General features: G+C 30.2%; 3 protein-coding genes across 3 annotated transcripts; 2 read left to right on the top strand and 1 right to left on the bottom strand.

The window, feature by feature from the left end:
- Positions 1-6,980: 6,980 nt before the first annotated feature.
- LOC123228814 (caffeic acid 3-O-methyltransferase-like) lies at positions 6,981-9,014 on the top strand. Its single transcript, XM_044654267.1, has 4 exons — positions 6,981-7,502; positions 7,808-8,118; positions 8,367-8,431; positions 8,516-9,014. Exons 1-4 carry the CDS (start codon positions 7,111-7,113, stop codon positions 8,813-8,815), a joined length of 1,068 nt encoding a protein of 355 aa, XP_044510202.1. The 5' UTR covers positions 6,981-7,110; the 3' UTR covers positions 8,816-9,014.
- Positions 9,015-10,246: 1,232 nt separating this feature from the next.
- Positions 10,247-12,277, top strand: LOC123229057 (caffeic acid 3-O-methyltransferase-like). The gene is made up of 4 exons (XM_044654626.1): positions 10,247-10,654; positions 10,742-11,055; positions 11,627-11,691; positions 11,788-12,277. The coding sequence occupies exons 1-4, from the start codon at positions 10,266-10,268 to the stop codon at positions 12,082-12,084; spliced, it is 1,065 nt and encodes a 354-aa protein (XP_044510561.1). The 5' UTR covers positions 10,247-10,265; the 3' UTR covers positions 12,085-12,277.
- A 2,011-nt stretch (positions 12,278-14,288) lies between these two features.
- LOC123229059 (caffeic acid 3-O-methyltransferase-like) lies at positions 14,289-16,130 on the bottom strand. The gene is made up of 4 exons (XM_044654627.1): positions 15,649-16,130; positions 15,245-15,558; positions 14,864-14,928; positions 14,289-14,762 (listed from the first exon to the last, which is right to left on the bottom strand). The coding sequence occupies exons 1-4, from the start codon at positions 16,029-16,031 to the stop codon at positions 14,466-14,468; spliced, it is 1,059 nt and encodes a 352-aa protein (XP_044510562.1). The 5' UTR covers positions 16,032-16,130; the 3' UTR covers positions 14,289-14,465.
- Between the last annotated feature and the right edge of the window lie 3,653 nt (positions 16,131-19,783).

Here is a 19,783-nt window from a genome sequence, read left to right as displayed (position 1 = left end):
TAAGGTGGCTGAATCAATTCACTGTCGGTTGAAAAGTACCTATAGCTAAGTGAGGTCCATATTAATATGAATGTAATTAAAAACAGTTTTGATCAATTAAGACAACTCATTATAGCAGAAGGCAATTCGAATACGATGAATCAATGGATATCATAATTAAAGTTAGGCCACTAGCAGTGGTCGAAGGCCTCAAACTTTGTTAGATAACGAGAGATGTCTAAATCTGAACAAGTGTTTATCTTTCATTGGATAATAGAGCGTAATTCAAATCTCTAGATGAGAAAAAGTCATTTAAAGGTCATCCTCTCAACAACAATGACTTTTTCGTTCACCTTAAGGCTGTTAATCACCTACGAAAATGGTTAGATTTTAAGTTTTATATTTTTAGAGGGAAAAATAGATTTTTCAAAACTTATTCACGATATGAAATTATTAAATTTTCAAACTAAAAGAGTAAAATAAGATATTATTTTAATATTATTAATAAAATGATGATTTTACTTATTAATTATAGTAAAAAATTTACAAATATGTCATAACAGACTAAAACTTATATGGGTATTTAAGTTTTTTATTTGTTGTAAGTATATATTTGTTATTTCACCAAAATTTGGTGGGAAATAGTCTTTTAGCCTTAAAGTTATGGTCTATAAAATATAATGAAACGAGCAAAACAAGGGAAAAATGGATTTGGAGTTTGGAATTTTGGATTTTGGGTTAAAGGTTTAGAGTTTAATATACCTTGCTAAATATTAACAGAGGAAAAATACTTAGGTTATGATGAAATATGAATACAGAAACATTCTACTGAGTCTACTACTTATTATGCATTTCAAATCATGTTTTCGTTTAAATAGATGCGCATAATTTTATACAGTCGTATTTGTTGGATAAATATTCAAAATTAAAAATAAAACAGTTGAAATTATATTAAGAATGTGAAAATAGTAATTTCTATATTTTACGAGAAAAGGGATTTTTGAAATAAACATGACGGTGATAAAAAAAATCTCTATAAACAAAAATGAAATAATATATATCCGTATCTTATACCCCGTTGTCTATCTAATTTAGTAAAACACACTTATTGTACTTTTAAATAATTATCAAATGTCAATAATATATAAACTAAACCCTTCTTTGTCTCTTTCCCAAAACTGTAGAGGTCGCATTGTCCACTCTCAACTCAAATTTGTTGCCAACTAGCCCTCACTATTTTCTTTTTGTTCAATTTTCTTACAACTTTTTTTTTTTTTTTATGTGATTTAAGGGGACAGTAGACTGTGCCTTTGTTGCTTAATTTGACATGATTTGTGGTGATTTTCATTTTTTAATTTAACTTATTGACTTAACTTCGTGTCGCTATCGCTTGTGAAAAGTTACTTCATTTAGGGATAGAGAAGGAGGTGAGCAATGTCATGTATTTGTATAATTTTTATACATAATTTTATATAAAAATAATGATGGTGTTGATATATAATTAGATAATTAAAAATTAAAAATAAAATAATAATATATTATTATTTATACATACTATTTATATATATAATTTTATTGAATCGTTGCCATCTCTGGCTCTAAATCTCAAACGTCATCAAATTGTTAAAAAAAAAAAAACAAAAGAAGGCAACAAATTATAAGAGGCTAATGTGAGGAGGCATGGATGGTGGAACTTTGACATAAGTTAAACAACGGTGATGACAAGTTGTTATGGAATTTATCACACTCATTGTGAACCACTCAATCTTTCACCCAATGGTATCAGGTTTTTAGTCTTTTCACGATAATTTTGTTTTTCAAATAATTTATTTTTATATTTTACTTTAGAATGATCGATTTTCTCCCTCTTACTATTAGTAATAATTTTATTTTAAATTATTAATAAAATTTAAATACTTAATATAAATATCAATTATTAATATATTTTTATTTTTTATTAAAATTAAAAAATACTTTTAACTATTTTTTTTATCTTTATTTAATATATCCTCTCTGTTAATGTTTATTAAGAATTTTATGTTTTAAATAATATTATATATATAAATATTAATATATTAATATATAATTAAATATTATTTTATTTTTCATTTAAAATTATACATTTACATAATAATATATTATTATTTATGTATATTATTTACACATTTAATTTCATTGCTACATCGAGCTCAATTTCCAAACATGTATTGCCGAGATAATAAATTAGAAGTCACCATCCCTAAAACCCCTCACGACCCAACTCTCATTAATCCCACTTTTGCCATGACCGTCACTGTCGTCAGTATCCACCATTGTTATCAAGCCAAGGATAATGAGAATTCTGAAAACAAGGATGACACTCGTCCACGCCATGAACAATAACCCTCACATCATTATAAACATTCCACTCCACAATCGATCCGCTGACGGAAGCCACAAGGCAACTTTTGGTAGCCAAGAGAGGGTGGCCACAAAGAGTAGCGTTGATAATGGAGCCATGAGAATGAGTTTTGTTGAAGTTTGATGAAATTTCGTAGCATTAATTGACCGTTCATGGCTTCAATGCAAACGACATTTATGAATTGACTAATTTTGTTCTCCCTTTTGACCAGCTCAGACATGTTTGTGGTTAGGAGCTGCACGATAGGGTTCAATGACACCAACCTTGAAACTTTGTAATTTTTATTTGGTTTTTACAATTCTTTAAATATAAATAAATTTCGTTACGCTCTAACCTGAAAATTAACAACAAAAGGGAAATTAGGAATATTTTCATAATTCATTTAGTTGTATGACGTATTGATTAAGACTGTTGTAATAATGTAATGACTAAGCAATAACTCTAAGAGGGTGTTTGATTTGGATAATGTTTGATTACTAAAATAGAAAAATTACCTTGAAGATAAATTACTTAGAAGATTACTGAGTATAAATGATTATTATGTTTGATAAAATTTGATAGGTATAAATAATTATTGTGTTTGGTTAAAAGTAATAAAAGATTACTAGTAAATTATTTTGCTTAAATGTCTTTAAATATAATTATTTTTAAACATTTTTTATATTATTTGTCATATTAATTAAAAATAAATTTATTTTTATTTCAAAAAATTAATAAATAATAATTTTTCTATAATAAACTCAAGATTACCCCAGTAATCTTTAAATACCTAAGGTGAAGGTGATAATCAGATTACCACCTATATTACCTGCTACGTCCGCATTGGTAATAGAAGATTACTGTAATATTTTATTACTGATAAACCAAACAAGAGAATAAAAGATAGATTACCAAAGTAAACTTAAAAACCGTCAACCAAACGCACCCTAATGGATGGTCGGTCCCCTTAAAATCGGCTTTTGATATTTATGATGGAATCAGAACGTAGTACGACAAAAACTTATGAATTCACCCAATAAAATAGCTAAGCCACCACACCTTCATTGCTCCATAAGAAGTATGATTGTTTTTTTAGGCAAAGTTTAGAAGGATGATTCGTGTTATTAGAGAAGCATTGCATGTCATCAGAGGGAAAAGAGATGTAAAAGGAGACTATAAAAAAAAAAGATGAACCGTCAATAGAGAGGGATTATTAGTGATAATATTGAAGAAAATAATTAGTTATTAAAATTAAGACTTTAAGAAAAAAATGTAATTTTTTAAAAGTTTGCATAATAAAGAAATGGTTAGTTTTTATGACAAAAAAGAAGATACAATTTTTGTTTATTTTTAATATTATATGTAAAATGACGATTTTGTTTTTAAAACTAATAAATTTAATAATTCATTAGTGTAAAAGAGTTTTTTTAAAATTAAATGATGAAAATAAAGAAAACAATACCTTTTAGATGGGAATAAGTTTTTTGGTCTTATAAATAACACATTCACTTAGCCTTAATTAGTTTTATCTTGGTAAAAAAGGATGGTGAAAATGATTTTACAAAGAGTGAAAAAAGAAGCAGGGGAATATAAGGAAAGGGCTTTTATAATAGGGGTAAGATCGTAAAAAAATCTTATTAAGAATTTTGCCGACAATTTTTTTTTAAAGAAATTATTAATATTTTTAAATTGCATGATAAAAAGTCTTACAAAGGACAATTTAAGGAAGCTGAATCAATTTATGGATTGTTGAAAAGTAAATATATATATATAGGATTCGTGAGGTCCATGTTAATACAAATGTACTTAAAAATATTTTTGACCAATTAAGTCCACTCATTATACAGGAGAAGGTAATTGAAATACGATGAATCAATGAACACCATAATAAATAGGTACATATTTAATAATTATTTAGGGTTTTGGGTAGGAGATAAGACAAACCTTCACGCCATGAACAATAACCTTCCACGCCAAGGATTATGAAGAGTATGAAAAGTAGATAAGAAACCTTGCACGCTATGGACAATAACCTTCCCATATTTATCAACATCCCCCTCCCCAATCTTAAACCCGCTGATGGATGCCACAAGGCAACTTTTGGTAGCTAAGAGAGGGTGGCTACGAAGCATAGTGTTGATTTTGGAGCCATGAGATAGATAGAGTTTTGTTGAAGTTAGATGAATTTCTTAATATTAAGTAATAGTTCATGGCTTCAAACAACACTGAATTGACTAGTTTGCTTATGCTTGTTGACCAGCTCAGACAAATTCGTGTTTAGAAGCTGCGCAGCAAAGTTCAATGATACCAAACTAAAGTTAAATATGTTAGAGGAGAAAGAAGAGGTTGAAGAAATGAAGCCGATAAGGAGAGAGAGCAAACAACGAGACAAAGTTCCCAACTGGCAACAAGACGAAAGTTGAACAAAACCAAATGGAATTAGGTCATAGTGGTTCCCACTGTATGATGTCTTAGTAAACATTATTTGCTTGAGATTTTGGTATTGATGGGCAGAAGTGGGAATATCAAATAATCACTAACCATTTTTCATTTGGAGTGGGATTTCAATTTCATCTTCATTATCTATCTACCATTAAATATACGAAAAAAAGAAAATAATTTTAATGTATTCATTCGATTGTTGAAAAAAACAGTGTTTTTGATAGAAATATTTTTTACTTTAAAAGATAATGAAACATTACTGATTACTCTTTCGATTTTGGAAATACCAAATATTTTCAGAAAGATAGAAAAAAAGATGAGATATTAATTATACATATATAACTTAAAACATAAAATATCTAAAATATCCAGAGATTATTATTCATATAATCAAGACTCATCTCACCAAACATAAACTCATCTAATCAAGACATAAACCTCACTCACTCACCCAATTAAGACTAAAATATAAGATAAAATAAGATAAAAATATAAAAAAAAGATTGGTCAAATGGTTTGTCGGATGGTTGTCCGGATGTTTGGCCGGTAGGCCATAGCCAACCGACCAATTTATCTGGTTAACTCATCCAGTCAATTCTAAATCTTATAATTGTTTTCTTTTAAAGATAAAGTTAATTTAAAAAGTTACTATATTTATATAATAAAAAAAATAATTATATATATAAGATTAAAAAAAAGTAATTATACCCAAAAAAGACGGTGATTGATCTAATTTTCCTAGTTAGTCTTCTGTTGTAACAATGGAATTGGGCCATTTTCCCCAATCAGAAGTGGCCTAACATCGAATGTTTATGCACTAATCACCATACACTATCTTGTTTCGTGCTACGACTGCCAATTTTCTAGTTTTGATAAATAAATGGAATGTTCAAACTTTGAGCGGCTCTAAAAAGATGATTCTTTTGGGTGTGTTTTTTGTTTGCCCTAGTTTTTGTTTGGTGTCTTTTGGCGTTGTTCTTGTCTTTCCTTTATTTTTAAAATGTTAGGTTGAATTTAAGGTGATTCTGAACGTCCTTCTTAAATCTCATTTCTTTTTTGTTTATACAAAGATACTTATACAACAAAAAATATTATACTTACTTATTTTTATTATTAACTTGTTATATATTTTAATGTAATTAAATAATTTTAAATTTAAAAAATTGATGAAATATTTTGTATACTCATCACAGTCAGGTTGATCGTAGATATATATGACCGCCAATAATATTTGTTAATTTTATAAGATTTGAGAGAAAATTTCTAGTTAATTGGTTGTTGATTGCTTGCTTGCAAGGAGATAGAGATATGATATACTATGTAATAAACTCAATTTTGTTAAGTAGTTCAAAAATTATATTTTACCCTTAATTTATAAAAAAAGAAATATATTTAAACTCCCTTCATTTATATATTTATTAATTACTCTCAATATTTAAAACTAGAAAAAATTATAAGAGTTAAAGTATAATATTTTAAACTTTTAAAAATTTATTAACATTTTATTTAAATTGAATTATGAGTTTGCAAATTTATTGAGTTAATCAATATCAAACTCGAGCTTAAAAAAATCAAATGAACTCAAACTTAAGAAAATCGAGTGAAGAAAGATTTAGTTTAAAAGAAAATACAAAATAAAGGTGAAGTGAAGACATGCGAAGATGTGAAAGAAGAGTTGCACATGGTAGTTGAATTACGTATCGTATCGTATATCGAAAACTTAATTTTTTGTATGGTATATTAAGTATCGTATCGTATGATATGATATAATTTTTAAAAAATAAAATAATAAAATAATAAAAATATATAATTAATATGTCATCATTTTAGAAGACATCACAAATACCTTTGAAATTTTAAAAATTTTCATATATACCTATATTATATTACCATTTCTTTTAAAAAATATATCGATCTATATTGATAATACGTATCATACGTAAGATACGTATCATATTGGAATGATACATCTACTATATCGTATTAATTTGATGTATTTCATAATATATATATTTTTCACTTATATCATATTATATCCTATTATATGATACATATACTCTGTAAAATTGGCAAAAAAGTATTTTTATTTTATTAATAATTTAATAAAAGGATGTAAAAATAATTAACCTTATTATATTAATATAAAAAATTTTGAGTCAACTAAGTAAAGGAAGTCATGTTATGTTTGAAGGGTTGGTTGGAACCTGTAGATCTGCCTTTACTTGAACGAAGCAGGAGTAAATTGTTACCATCGCCACTGGTTCTCATCTTCACTGTTACATCTCCTTCCGCTTTAATCACTAAACAAAATGTCGCACGCTCGAGAGGAAGAAGAAGTGGGCAAGCTAGCCATCAGGTTAGCAAATGCCGTGGTTCTTCCCATGGTCCTCAAATCAGCCCTCGAGCTCAACCTAATTGACATCATCGCCGCCTCTACCGACGGTGTCTTCCTCTCGACTTCGGAGATCGCCACCAGGATTGCTACCAACAACCCCGACGCACCCGTCTTGCTCGATCGTATGCTACGGCTCTTGGCCAGCTACGATGTACTCAAGTGCTCCGTCAGAACCGGAGAGAATGGCGAAGTTGAGAGAGTGTATGGTGCCGCACCCATTTGCAAGTTTCTTGTTAAGAATCCAGATGGAGGCTCCGTTGCTCCTTTGTTCTTGTTACACCATGACAAGGTTTTCATGGAGAGCTGGTACATTCTTTTTTTCAATTATTTTAAATTAATTATTTTTTTGCATCAAAATTGTTACAGAAGCGAATTTCGATTAAGCCTTAGCATTTATGCATATACATTATTAGATTATTAAATTCACAGAAACTCTGTCATTTTGACTCCTCAACTTGTTCCCTTATGTGCAACAAAATGCGCTGATAACTCCTAATAAACAGATAATTAGCAATTTCAAATGATTGATGTAAATTAAATTAGATTAAAGCTTTTTATTTTATACGTAGTGGCAAATTCAGGACATTTTGTTGATTTAATTTGGTTATCAGGTTTCACTTGAATGATGTTATACTAGAAGGGGGAATCCCGTTCGACAGGGCATATGGGATGAATGCATTTGAATACCCGGCTACAGATCAAAGGTTCAACTGGGTGTTTAATCAGGCTATGTCGAACCACACTACCTTAATCATTAAGAAAATTCTTGATATTTACAAAGGATTTGAAGGGTTGAAAGTGCTGGTTGATGTTGGAGGTGGAATTGGTGTCGCTCTTAATATCATCACTTCTAAGTTTCCTCACATTAAAGGCATTAATTTTGATTTACCTCATGTTTTAGCTGATGCACCCTCGTATTCAGGTACCAGTTTTAGTTACAGTCTACATCTTTTAATAAACAGGATCTTTCATAATGCATCAAATGGGAGATGGTATACAATTTAGATATTATCATTAAATCAGTCATTCTGATTAAAATCCAGTGGTCAATGATAATACAAGAATTCTCTTGATGTTTGTGTTCTGTAAATGATGCTCCAAAAATCATACAGAAATGGGCTGAGAGTATATATTATGACAAACTGAAAGGTTTCTGGTGGTGTGGTGCAGGTGTAGAACATGTGGGTGGGGATATGTTTGTAAGCGTTCCGAAAGGGGATGCCATTTTCATGAAGGTAACCTTTTGTCCTTGATGTTAACCTGGTGAGACGGAAATTTCTTTCCAGTTGTTTCTTTGTATAATGGATTGAAATTTGCAGTGGATACTACACGACTGGAGTGATGAACATTGCTTGAAACTTCTCAAGAATTGTTATGAAGCTCTTCCAAACTCTGGCAAAGTGATCATCGTGGAATCAATTCTTCCTGTGACTCCTGTGAATAATGTGTCATCACATATTGTGTTTGAGCAAGATCTTTTTATGCTGGCTCAGAACCCAGGAGGAAAAGAGAGGACTCAACAGGAGTTCGAGGCATTAGCTGTGAGATCTGGATTTTCTGGCTGTGAAGTCATATGCAATGCATACAACAGCTGGGTTATGGAGTTCCGCAAAAGCTAATACTTAAATCTTCGGAATACTGAACAGAAGTCCCAGTCTCTAGTACCATGTGTTGATTGCTTGTGTTAGTGATCAAGAAGCTATTTTTGATTGTCTAAAGTAATTTCAGTATTAGAATTTGCAGTGAAGCAACGTTGAGTTCAGTGTAGAAATTCTGCTTTATTGGATGAAATAAAAGCATAAAACCTTTAATTTCCAAGCAATGGCCATAATCCAGCACTAATCCTGTGTCTAAACCAGGCTTTAGTACATTTGTTGATTGCCTAACTCTTGAGAATTCTGTTCAACAGGCGTATGAATACCCGGAAACGGATCAAAGGTTTAACCCGGTGTTCAATCAGGCTATGTAAAACTCCACTATCTTGATCATGAAATCCGGATTTTCCAGCTGTGAAGTCATATGCTCCTTATACAGCAGCTGGGTTTTGGAGTTCCACAAATGACTACAATTGATTCAACTGGTTAGAATGCTGACTTGGAACATCGTTCAATGGATGAAAGCCATTCAGAATTAAAAGGGGATTCTTAATAATGTGAGATGAGTGAAGTATGGAGTTTGGAAATTAGATTGTCAATAGTATGAATTGAGAATTGAGAAGTTGTAAATGTCGTGGATTGTGTTTTGACTTGTGCAAACGTCTATCTCAAATTGTTAAATATAACTTTCTAAATATACTTGGAACAATTAAATAATGTGACGTGGTGTTCTCGAAATCCAATTACTCACAGTTTCCAAATTTCTGTCTTTGGTCAAACATTTACGAGCGAAACTCAATAATTCCCTCCACGTGGTTTCACTTTCTAAAATCTTGTCCTTGGAATAATAAAATCTTGTGACGCACTGTACATTGATTTTTGTCAAAATTTCCAATCGACGTTATCGGTAGGATAAATAATATTATTATAAAAATTAAATAATATTAACAAATTGAATAATATCAGACAATGCTTTTCACAAGAGAAAAATGAGCCACTCCAGAGTTAGAATTCTAATTCGAGTTTGACTCATTTGAATCGAACTTAAAATTAATCTTGAATCAATTCGACTCTAAACCTGCCTATGCAAAGACCTCTCTTTTATAAAAATCTTAGTTCCACCAGAGTTTTCCAAATTTCTGCTTTTGAATAATTAATTTTGTGATGCCTAAAAAATTTATTGAGTTACAACTAAACTCAACAATTTACTCGATAGTCTTCACGTTCTAGATTCGTTATCCTTCGAATGGTAACATCCATGTAACACAATGCCTATTACTGTATGCCAACAGTTATGACCAGACTAAATAATTTATTCAATAGTGTTGACTCTTTGAATGCATGTAAATTAGTCTATTAAGTTGTATGCATTTAATGCATATATTCCCATACGCAAGTAGTATATATATGAATGTAGATCGATATCTTATGATATCAAGTGAAGAGATTTCCAATTACATATCTTCAAACTTGAATGGCCGTGTCGCAGGAACAAGAAGTGGGCAAGCTAGCCATCAGGTTAGCAAACGCCGCGGTCCTTCCCATGGTGATGAAATCAGCCATCGAGCTTAATCTCATAGACATCATCTTTGCCTCTGGTGATGGCGTTTTCCTTTCACCTTCCGACATCGCAAGTATGCTCCCCACCAAGAACCCTGACGCTCCCGTTTTGCTCGACCGCATGCTACGACTCTTGGCTAGCTATGATATACTCAAATGCTCGGTTAGAAGAGAAGAGAATGGACAAGTTAAAAGATTGTACGGTGTTGCACCCATTTGTAAGTTCTTTGTGAACAATGAAGATGGAGGCTCGGTTGCTAGTTTGTTGCAGTTTCAACACAACAAGGCCGTCATGGATGTCTGGTACATTTCATTTTTGAAATCTAAAATTTAATAATTGCTTTGTTTGAGAGTCGAGTTAAAATTTGGATAATTGAATATGTTTTTCAGGTATCATCTAACTGATACCGTGCTTGAAGGTGGAAGCCCTATCAATAGGGCATATGGAATAAAATCTGCTTTTGAATACATGGAAAAGGATCCAATCCATCACCAGTTATTTAACAAAGCAATGTCAAACAACACTACCTTGATCATGAAGAAGATGGTTGATGTTTACAAAGGATTCGAAGGCGTCAAAGTATTAGTAGACGTGGGTGGTGGAATTGGTGCTAGTCTTGGCACCATCACTTCTAAGTATCCTTACATTAAAGGCATAAACTTTGATTTACCACATGTTGTAGCTCATGCACCTCCAATATCAGGTATATGTTCCTAATTCTACTCGTTTATGGCTACCCTTGTAGACAAAAATAAATTTCCTAAAGCAATTTTCAACACTATAATTTCTAATCAATTCCAATAATCTCATCCATAAGGTTATAAAATATTATAATTGAATTGATAAAATTTTAGATAAACCTAATCGAGTCATTTGAAGGAGAAATTGATTTTATATAACAACCTTTTTGATTGACTATCAATCTATGAATTGTTCTTCTTTCCCAGTAACATCCAAAACAAAATACAAGCATTTTTGGATGAGATACTATATTGTTTCTGTGTTTTGGAATGACGTAGCCCTTTAATTATAATAAGTTTATTAGACTTTTTCATTAAAAATCAATTAACCTTCGCGGACTATGTATATGAAGTGTAATTGACCTTTACAATAAGATCACATGATACCCATGAAAAACTGCTATTGGATCATATATTTCCCTGGTTATATTTTTATCAAATAAAAGTATAATCAACGTATGTCCACATAAAAAATTTCAACAACCCTTTCTTTATTTGTATATCAGATGATAATAAGATGTTGGCGCTGTGTAGGTGTTGAGCATGTTGGAGGAGATATGTTCACAAATATTCCAAAAGGTGACGCCATTTTCTTAAAGGTACGTGCTGCGTTAAATCGCTTAATCTTCATGTGTGCGTGTGTATGCCAGTGTGTGGTTGTTTTGCTGATACACATAGATGAAAGTTATTTGCAGACAGTTCTACATGATTGGGGTGATGAAGACTGCTCGAAAATTCTCAAGAAATGTTGTGAAGCTCTTCCAAACTCTGGAAAAGTAATCGTTGTAGAAGTGAATGTTACTGAGATTCCTGAAAATAATGTTTCATCAAACATTGCCTGCGACCTAGATCTCTTGATGATGATTGCGCTCCCAGGAGGAAGAGAGAGGACAGTTAAAGAGTTTGAGGCATTAGCTTTGGAATCCGGATTTTCCAGGTGTGAAGTTATATGCTCTGTATACAACAGCTGGGTTTTGGAGTTCCACAAATGAGCACATTAATTCTGAAGCCTTCTCGATAATAAAAGCAGTCGTTCTCTCTGTTTTCTGCTTCATGTGTGTGATCAGTAATACAGGTTTGAATTCCAGGGAGTCCATTGTTATGTTATATAAATAAGGGATTGGTTAAAAAATACTTTGGAGGGCTCCGTGAGTGGAACTTTATACAACAAATCTAATATTTATGTTGTTATACCATGTGATATGTTATCATGTTATTATATATTATTTTATCTTTTATTTAAAAATATGTGTATATAATTTATTTTTATTTTTGATATTTTAGTAAATTAAAAAAAAACAATACTATATAGGATTGGAGTCGAATTAGTTTCATGCTTGATCAAATCTAAGCTTAAATAAATTTGATTCAGATTTAATTTTAATATTATATGTATATATTTTTAAATATATATAATTTTATTAATTAAAAAAATAAAATGACAAAACATTACCTAACTCATCTTATGATAAATTTCGATTTTTTTAATTTAATAATTTTTTAAACGGGAAAAAAGGGTTTGTAAGAGAATTTAATTTATGGATTGTCAAATCAAAAGCCCAACTAATTAGCTTTTAAGTACAAAATTAGGAATAGGGCAATATCTAACTAATTAATTTTAAATTATAAATAATATAATTTTTAATAATATGATAATATATTAATTATATATTTAATAATATATAAATATAATAATGCTTTTTAACATCCTCAATAAGTGGATATTCAACCGCTTTAATTTGCTGACGTGATTGAAGTGGGCAATTTTGGGTTGAAAGGTGAATAAATACTGTTGGCTCATTTTTGACCAAGATGAAAAAGGAAAAAAAATTATGGAGGAAACAAGAAAAGACTAAATTATGGAGGAAAAAAATCAGAAAATTCAATCTTCTAGATAAAAAAGAAAAGTTTGATCATTTTATTTGAAAAAAGATGATAGTTTAATACTTTTTATTGTTGTTATCTCAAAGATTTTATTAACAAATTTAATAATTTAGTGAAAAATAAAATTGTAAACTTAAAAGGGTGGAAATAATTTTAGTAAAGTTTGGTTGGGACTTAGTAATTTGACCATTCTTTAAACAAATGACGGTAGGTGGTGAAAAACTTGCATCCTTGGACATGTTAAGGGTTGAGTCTATCTGCCACTTGACTTAAATTCTTTTTTTTTTTGGGGGTATGATCCATATGGACATGACCCACGATCATGCCCAATTTTAAACAAATGATGTTAAGGCTTTGGATTTGACAAACATAATGATCAATAAATAGAAGGTTGGAGGATTATTTATCTTATTTCAATTTTAAAAATATATTTATAATAATAAAAAATTTAATATTTATTTATCTTTAAATTATAGTTAAATTTATTATTAAATATAAGATGAGAAAATTATTATTTAAAAATAATATTAAAAAAATTAATACTTCACCCTAGATTTAAAAAAAAATAATATATTTTTTTCTTTGTCAAGTTTTAAAAATTAATATTTTACCTCTATGCATGAATTTTGAAAAGTGACTCCCCCCAAAATTTTAAATTTATTCTTCACCTCTGTCTGACCAGTTGCAACTAGTGTGACACATTGCTGGACGACGAAACGTCATCTAGTGAGGACAATGCGTATCATCCAGTATAAACAATAAAGTATCGTCTAGAGGTCATTCTCTAGACGACTCTGTCTTATTAGTCCGTCATTAGACTATCGTTTATTGGAGAAAGTGGTCATATTTTAGGTTTGGTATCTTTGGGAGAAAAAATAAATTTTTTAAAACTTAATCTAAGAGAAATTATTAGTTTTCTAAACTAAGGAAAAAAATGAGATATAATTTTAATTATTTTAATATTACTAGTAAAATACAATTTTATCTCTTAATCCCAATAGAAAATTTGTAAGTGTATCTTAATAAACTAAAACTTGAATGAGTATTTAGAGTTTTTATCTGTTCGCAAGTACATATTTGTATTTCATCAAAAACTTGGGTGGGCAATTGCCCTTTGGCCTAAATAGAAAAGTCTTCACTCTCTCTCAAAATAAAATAGAATCTCTTCCAACCTTTTTGATTTTTTAATTTAAAAAGTTATTACTTAAAAAATTGATACTTATGAGTTAGGAAAGGGTAGAATGCGTCTTGTCATTTTCATTTTTTCAATTTACTGAAAAATAAAAAAATTAAATCGCTTTCCAAAGTCTCTAGTTCTATTTGTAATAACTTGTTGCCTGACAGAGCAGAGTTTAGTAGTTTACATAACAAAATAAATATTACATTTATGGTAGAAAATCACGCTCACAGGGTCCTTCATTGTATTTTTGAAATAAATCTCTTATTTTATTACATAACAATGAACTCCAAGCCTTCAGAATTAATGTGCTCATTTGTGGAACTCCAAAACCCAGATGTTGTATACAGAGCATATAACTTCACACCTGGAAAATCCGGATTCCGAAGCTAGTGCCTCAAACTCTTTAAGGGTCCTCTCTCTTCCTCCTGGGTGCACAATCATCATTAACAGATCTAGTTCGCAGGCAATGTTTGATGAAACACTGTTTTCAGGAATCTCAGGAACAATCACTTCAACAATGATAACTTTTCCAGGGCTTGGAAGAGCTTCACAACATTTCTTGAGAATTTTCAAGCAGTCTTCATCACCCCAATCATGTAGAACCGTCTGCAAATAACTTTCATCTGTATGTATCAGCAAAACATCCACATTCTCGTGTATATATATATATATGCACATAAGAAGATTAAACTAATTAACACACGTACCTTTAAGAAAATGGCATCACCTTTTGGAATATTTGTGAACATATCTCCTCCAACATGCTCAACACCTACACATATCGACGACATCTTATTATTTGCAAAATAGAGAAGTCATATATATACCTCATCCAAAAGTTATCATATTTTGTTATGAGTATTATTGAGAAAAAAGATCGATTCACAAATTGATAGTCAATTAAAAGGGTTATGTATCAAATCAATTTCTCTTATAAATGATTCGATCATGTTTGTCAAAACTCTATCAATTCAATTACATTGTTTTATATCCTTATATATGAGATTATTGGAATTCATTAGAAATTATACTACTGAAAATTGCTTCTACAAGGGCAGCCATAAATGAGTAGGGTTAGGAATATATACCTGCTATTGGAGGTGCATGAGCTACAACATGTGGTAAATCAAAATTAATGCCTTTAATGTAAGGATAATTAGAAGTGATGGTGCCAAGATTAGTCCCAATTCCACCACCCACGTCTACTAATACTTTGACGCCTTCAAATCCTTTGTAAGCATCAACCATCTTCTTCATGATCAAGGTAGTATTATTTGACATTACTTTGTTGAATAACTGGTGATGCTTTGGATCTTTTTCGATGTATTCAAAAGCAGAACTCATTCCTTTTGCCCTATTGAAAGGGGTTCCACCTTCGAGCACTGTATCAGTTAGATAATACCTGAAATTAAACATATTATATTAACCAAATTTTAACTCAACTCTGAATTAAAACAATTATTAAATTCTAGATTTCAGAAATGAAAAGTACCAGCCTTCCATGGTGACCTTGTCGTGTTGCAACTGCAACAAACTAGCAACCGATCCTCCATCTTCATTCTTAACAAAGAACTTGCAAATGGGTGCAGCACCGTACAATCTTTCAACTCGTCCGTTCTCTCCTTTTCTAACCGAGCACTTGAGTATATCATAGCTGGCCAAGAGTCGTAGCATACGGTCGAGCAAAACGGGCGCCTCAGGGTTCTTGGTGGGGAGCATACTTGCGATGTCGGAAGGTGAGAGGAAAACGCCGTTGTCAGAGGCAAAGATGATGCCTATGAGGTTGAGCTCGATGGCTGATTTCATCAACATCGGAAGGATCGCGGCGTTTGCAAACCTGATGGCTAGTTTGCCCACTTCTTGTTCTTGCGACATGGCCTTACAAGCTTGAAGATAACTGGAAATCTCTGCAATTTAATTTTTCCACTTGACATCATATAAAATCGATCTAAATTGATACATGTATGTACTACTTCCATGCGACCATAACCTGTAAGCAGGTCATTGAATATATGATTTCTATTTTGATTTTTTAAGGTGCATGATGATGTAACAAATTAATAGAAATTTACCAGCGCAATTAAGACTATCGAGTAAATCAAATGTCCACTACGTCACATGGTTCAATATTTCAAAGTGAAGACTATGGAGTAAATTATCGAGCTTGGGATTGGCCGTGACTCATAAATGTTTGAAGTTTGAACAAATTAACACACCCGGCATTTAAGTATTCAAAAGTAAAGCCGGCAATTTTCAACTCAATCTGATAATCCAATATGATATAACATAAAAAAATATTAGATTAGAATTGAGTTTTTCTATACGAAATTTATTTTAGGGTAATTTAACATAATTTAAAATTAAATCGGATAATGTTAAGGTTCATATAAAAGTAATCAAATAAGATCCAAATTGACACTAATATTTTGAAAAAATATTACATTAATAGATTGTATAATTTGTATCTTTATATAATTATAATTACTCATATTATTATTTATTTTTATTTTATTATTAAGTAATAAAAAATTGATTTAGTTAGTCTGATTATAATTTTTTTTTTTAAAGGTTTTATTCACATTATAATTATATGCTATATCTTTATAGTACGAATTTGAAATTTTTACCTATTATATATAATTGTATCTTTGTTTAATAATAATTATTCATATTATTGTTTATTTTTATTTAAATATTTTATTTTATTTTATTATTAAGTAGTAAGAATTTTATTTGGTTAGTCAGATTATTAACATGTTTTGAAAGTCTTAATACATAAATTTTTAAAGTATTTGTCAATAAGACAAAATGTTATATTATATATTTTATTAATAATAAGGTGAAGTAACTTGATGAAAAAATTAAATTAATAAAACTACTTTGAAAAATAAAAATAATAGATAATTTTAGGTCAATTCGAATGTTATGGGGTTGGGTTAGGGCTAAAAAATTTCGCTACAATTTTTGTTCGGATTGTGTTAGAGTTGAAGGTCTTTAACATAAAACTCAAAATGATATGATGCAAACATAACTCGATGACATGAACTATTAGGTATATTTAAAAGACAAAAATTTGGGAACTGAAGATATTGGATTTGGAAAACACTACATCAAAATATTGGATTTTTGAAAATATAGCAATTTAGAAAATAATCAATAAAAGTATGTATACTTGTTTTGAGTATACAAATATATATACATTTATATATGTCATCACATGATTAGATGATTTTAAATTAAGAATAAAGTAATATTCAATCATATGATAATATATATATATATACACACATATATATTTATATACTTAAAATATATATATAATATTATTTAAAAGAAATATATAACAATTTGAGATAAATGTTTGCACTAATCGAACACAATCCGCTACATAATTTAATTATTCAAAAGATAGAAAATTTTAAAGTAATAATATTAATGAAAAAAAAAAAACGTATAACAAATCTTTTCTTCATCAAGACTGTCACGCCCATTTGAGAGTCTTGTTTGTTTCCACGTTTTACTAAATTATTGACCTCTTATTCTCAGATATAGGCCAACGCCAAACCATCAAAAGTGTTAGGTAAATTATTATTTCATTTTTGTCTTTTATATTCATTGATAGATTTTGGTGCAACTCACAATTTCATTGCATGATAGATAGTCTAGAGACTAGGATTAGAGACCACCAGTGACACTGATTTCTGTAGAAATGTCTTGTGGTAATTGAGATTTTAGCAGTCATCTGTTATCAAATGAGACAATAGTTCTAGGAGATCCAGAATTGGTAGTTGACCTTATAGTGTTTGAGAGATGTCAAATTTTGATGTGATTCTCAGTATTGATTTCCTAAATAAGTAATTGGCAGAAATTTATTGCAAGAGGAAGAAGATTCGATTTAGTTTAGATAACAATGATCAATTCACTTTTGGAGACGGTTGAGTTTTGAGTATGATGATTAGAGGTGTCAAGACATGGAAGCTACTGAGTAAAAGTTATACGAGTTATCCGGCGCATATAATAAATAGATTAAATGAGATAGTCCTGGGTTTGGGGAGACTTTGATGGTGTGTGAATTTCAAGATGTTTTCCTTGATAGCCTGTCAGGGTTAGTACAATAGAGAAAAATGGAGTTCAATAATGAGTTAGCCCTAGATACAATGTCGATCTCCAAAACACTGTATATAATGGTCCCAATCGAACTTCAAGAATTAAAGAAATAACTGTAAGAGTTATTAGATAGTGGTTTTATTAGATCTATCCACTCATCTCGGGATACATCAATCCTATTTTTGAAAAAGAATGATAGGTCAATACATATATACATAGATTATAAAGAGTTGAATAAAGTGACTATAAAGAATAAATACCTACTATCTAGAATAGATGATTTACTTAATCAATTTAAGGAAGTTTTAATGTTTTCCAAGATAAATTTGAGATCGGGATATGATTAGGTCCACGTTCCCAAGAGGGATGTTCAAAGACTATATTTTTCACATGATATAGAATATGAGTTTGTGACAATGTCTTTTGGGTTGACGAATGCTCTAGTAGTCTTCATGGATCTTATAAATAGATTATTCTAAGATTGTCTCGATAATTTCATCGTTGTCTTTATCAAAATAATATTCTTGCATATTCCATGACTTGGAAGGGGCATGCATAGCAACAATTAAGAATTACACAGAAATTGGTTTTGGTTCTTCAATATTAAGAAATTGTCAATTCTGGTTTTGATTTTGATACCTACTTTTTTATCATTTGAACAAATCTAGTTAATTGATAATATCACTTGAAGAGGAAAAACTTCTTCAAAGATGTTAAACTTAGCATTATTGTAAAAAGGAATATGAAGTATGACATTTTTAAATAACCTTGAATGTTTTTTAAAAATAGCTCCTTGGTACGTAGCCCTATCTAGGGTTTTTACAACATTTCACTACCCTAGAGACGCAACATCATTGAATGAGAAAATGTTTCCAAGAGGTTTTAGATAAAAGACTTTGTTCAAGGTTCGTGGATTATCCAATACTCTAATAGTATAGGTTACAATATTGTCTTCCTTGTTAAAAATTGTTGTAATTCATAAGATGAAACTGCTTAGATTCATCTAACAATACTAGAGAAATATTGTTGCAATTACAACATCATCCACACTTTTTCTCTAGTGATGGACGATAAGAATGTTATATCTCAGATTCCTTCTTATAAGAATGTATTAACATCTTTGTATAAGTGTTTCCTCTTAAAGTGATATTATTAATTAAGTAGATATGATCAGGTTCGGGTACTCTACGAATCGAAATCAAAATCAAAATCAAGCAATTCCTAAGATTTGAGAACTGAAACTAGAATCTCTGTAGATAACTTCCTACCTGGAATTACCTGAAATGTACCTGATTGATTCCGATATTAGTTGCGGTTCCTCTCGCATTTGTTTACACAAACAATTTTTTTGCTCCTCTCATCTCCATCTCTTTTCTTTCTTCTTCTCCTTCAAAAGCATCATTTTATTCACAATTCTATACATACACAAAAACAAAGCGAAGAAAAAATGATTTTAAATTTGAGAAATTGATGAAATGTTTCGTGTACTCATCACAGTCAGGTTGACTGTTGATATATAT

This window comes from Mangifera indica, chromosome 11 (genome assembly GCF_011075055.1).
Source record: "Mangifera indica cultivar Alphonso chromosome 11, CATAS_Mindica_2.1, whole genome shotgun sequence".
NCBI classification, from domain to species: Eukaryota; Viridiplantae; Streptophyta; class Magnoliopsida; order Sapindales; family Anacardiaceae; genus Mangifera; species Mangifera indica.
Note: the sequence above shows the minus strand (reverse complement) of the source record. Positions and strands in the feature narration are given on the sequence as shown.

Bases quoted from the DNA above. Each gene is read 5' to 3' on its own strand.
- LOC123228814 (XM_044654267.1), top strand. From the start codon at position 7,111: ATGTCGCACGCTCGAGAGGAAGAAGAAGTGGGCAAGCTAGCCATCAGG. The intron at 7,503-7,807 runs GTACATTCTTTT...TTTGGTTATCAG, and splicing joins AAGGTTTTCATGGAGAGCTG to GTTTCACTTGAATGATGTTA. The intron at 8,432-8,515 runs GTAACCTTTTGT...TGAAATTTGCAG, and splicing joins GGGATGCCATTTTCATGAAG to TGGATACTACACGACTGGAG.
- LOC123229057 (XM_044654626.1), top strand. From the start codon at position 10,266: ATGGCCGTGTCGCAGGAACAAGAAGTGGGCAAGCTAGCCATCAGGTTA. The intron at 10,655-10,741 runs GTACATTTCATT...TATGTTTTTCAG, and splicing joins AAGGCCGTCATGGATGTCTG to GTATCATCTAACTGATACCG. The intron at 11,056-11,626 runs GTATATGTTCCT...GGCGCTGTGTAG, and splicing joins TCATGCACCTCCAATATCAG to GTGTTGAGCATGTTGGAGGA.
- LOC123229059 (XM_044654627.1), bottom strand. From the start codon at position 16,031: ATGTCGCAAGAACAAGAAGTGGGCAAACTAGCCATCAGGTTTGCAAAC. The intron at 15,559-15,648 runs GTACTTTTCATT...GTTTAATTTCAG, and splicing joins AAGGTCACCATGGAAGGCTG to GTATTATCTAACTGATACAG. The intron at 14,763-14,863 runs GTACGTGTGTTA...AGTTATTTGCAG, and splicing joins GTGATGCCATTTTCTTAAAG to ACGGTTCTACATGATTGGGG.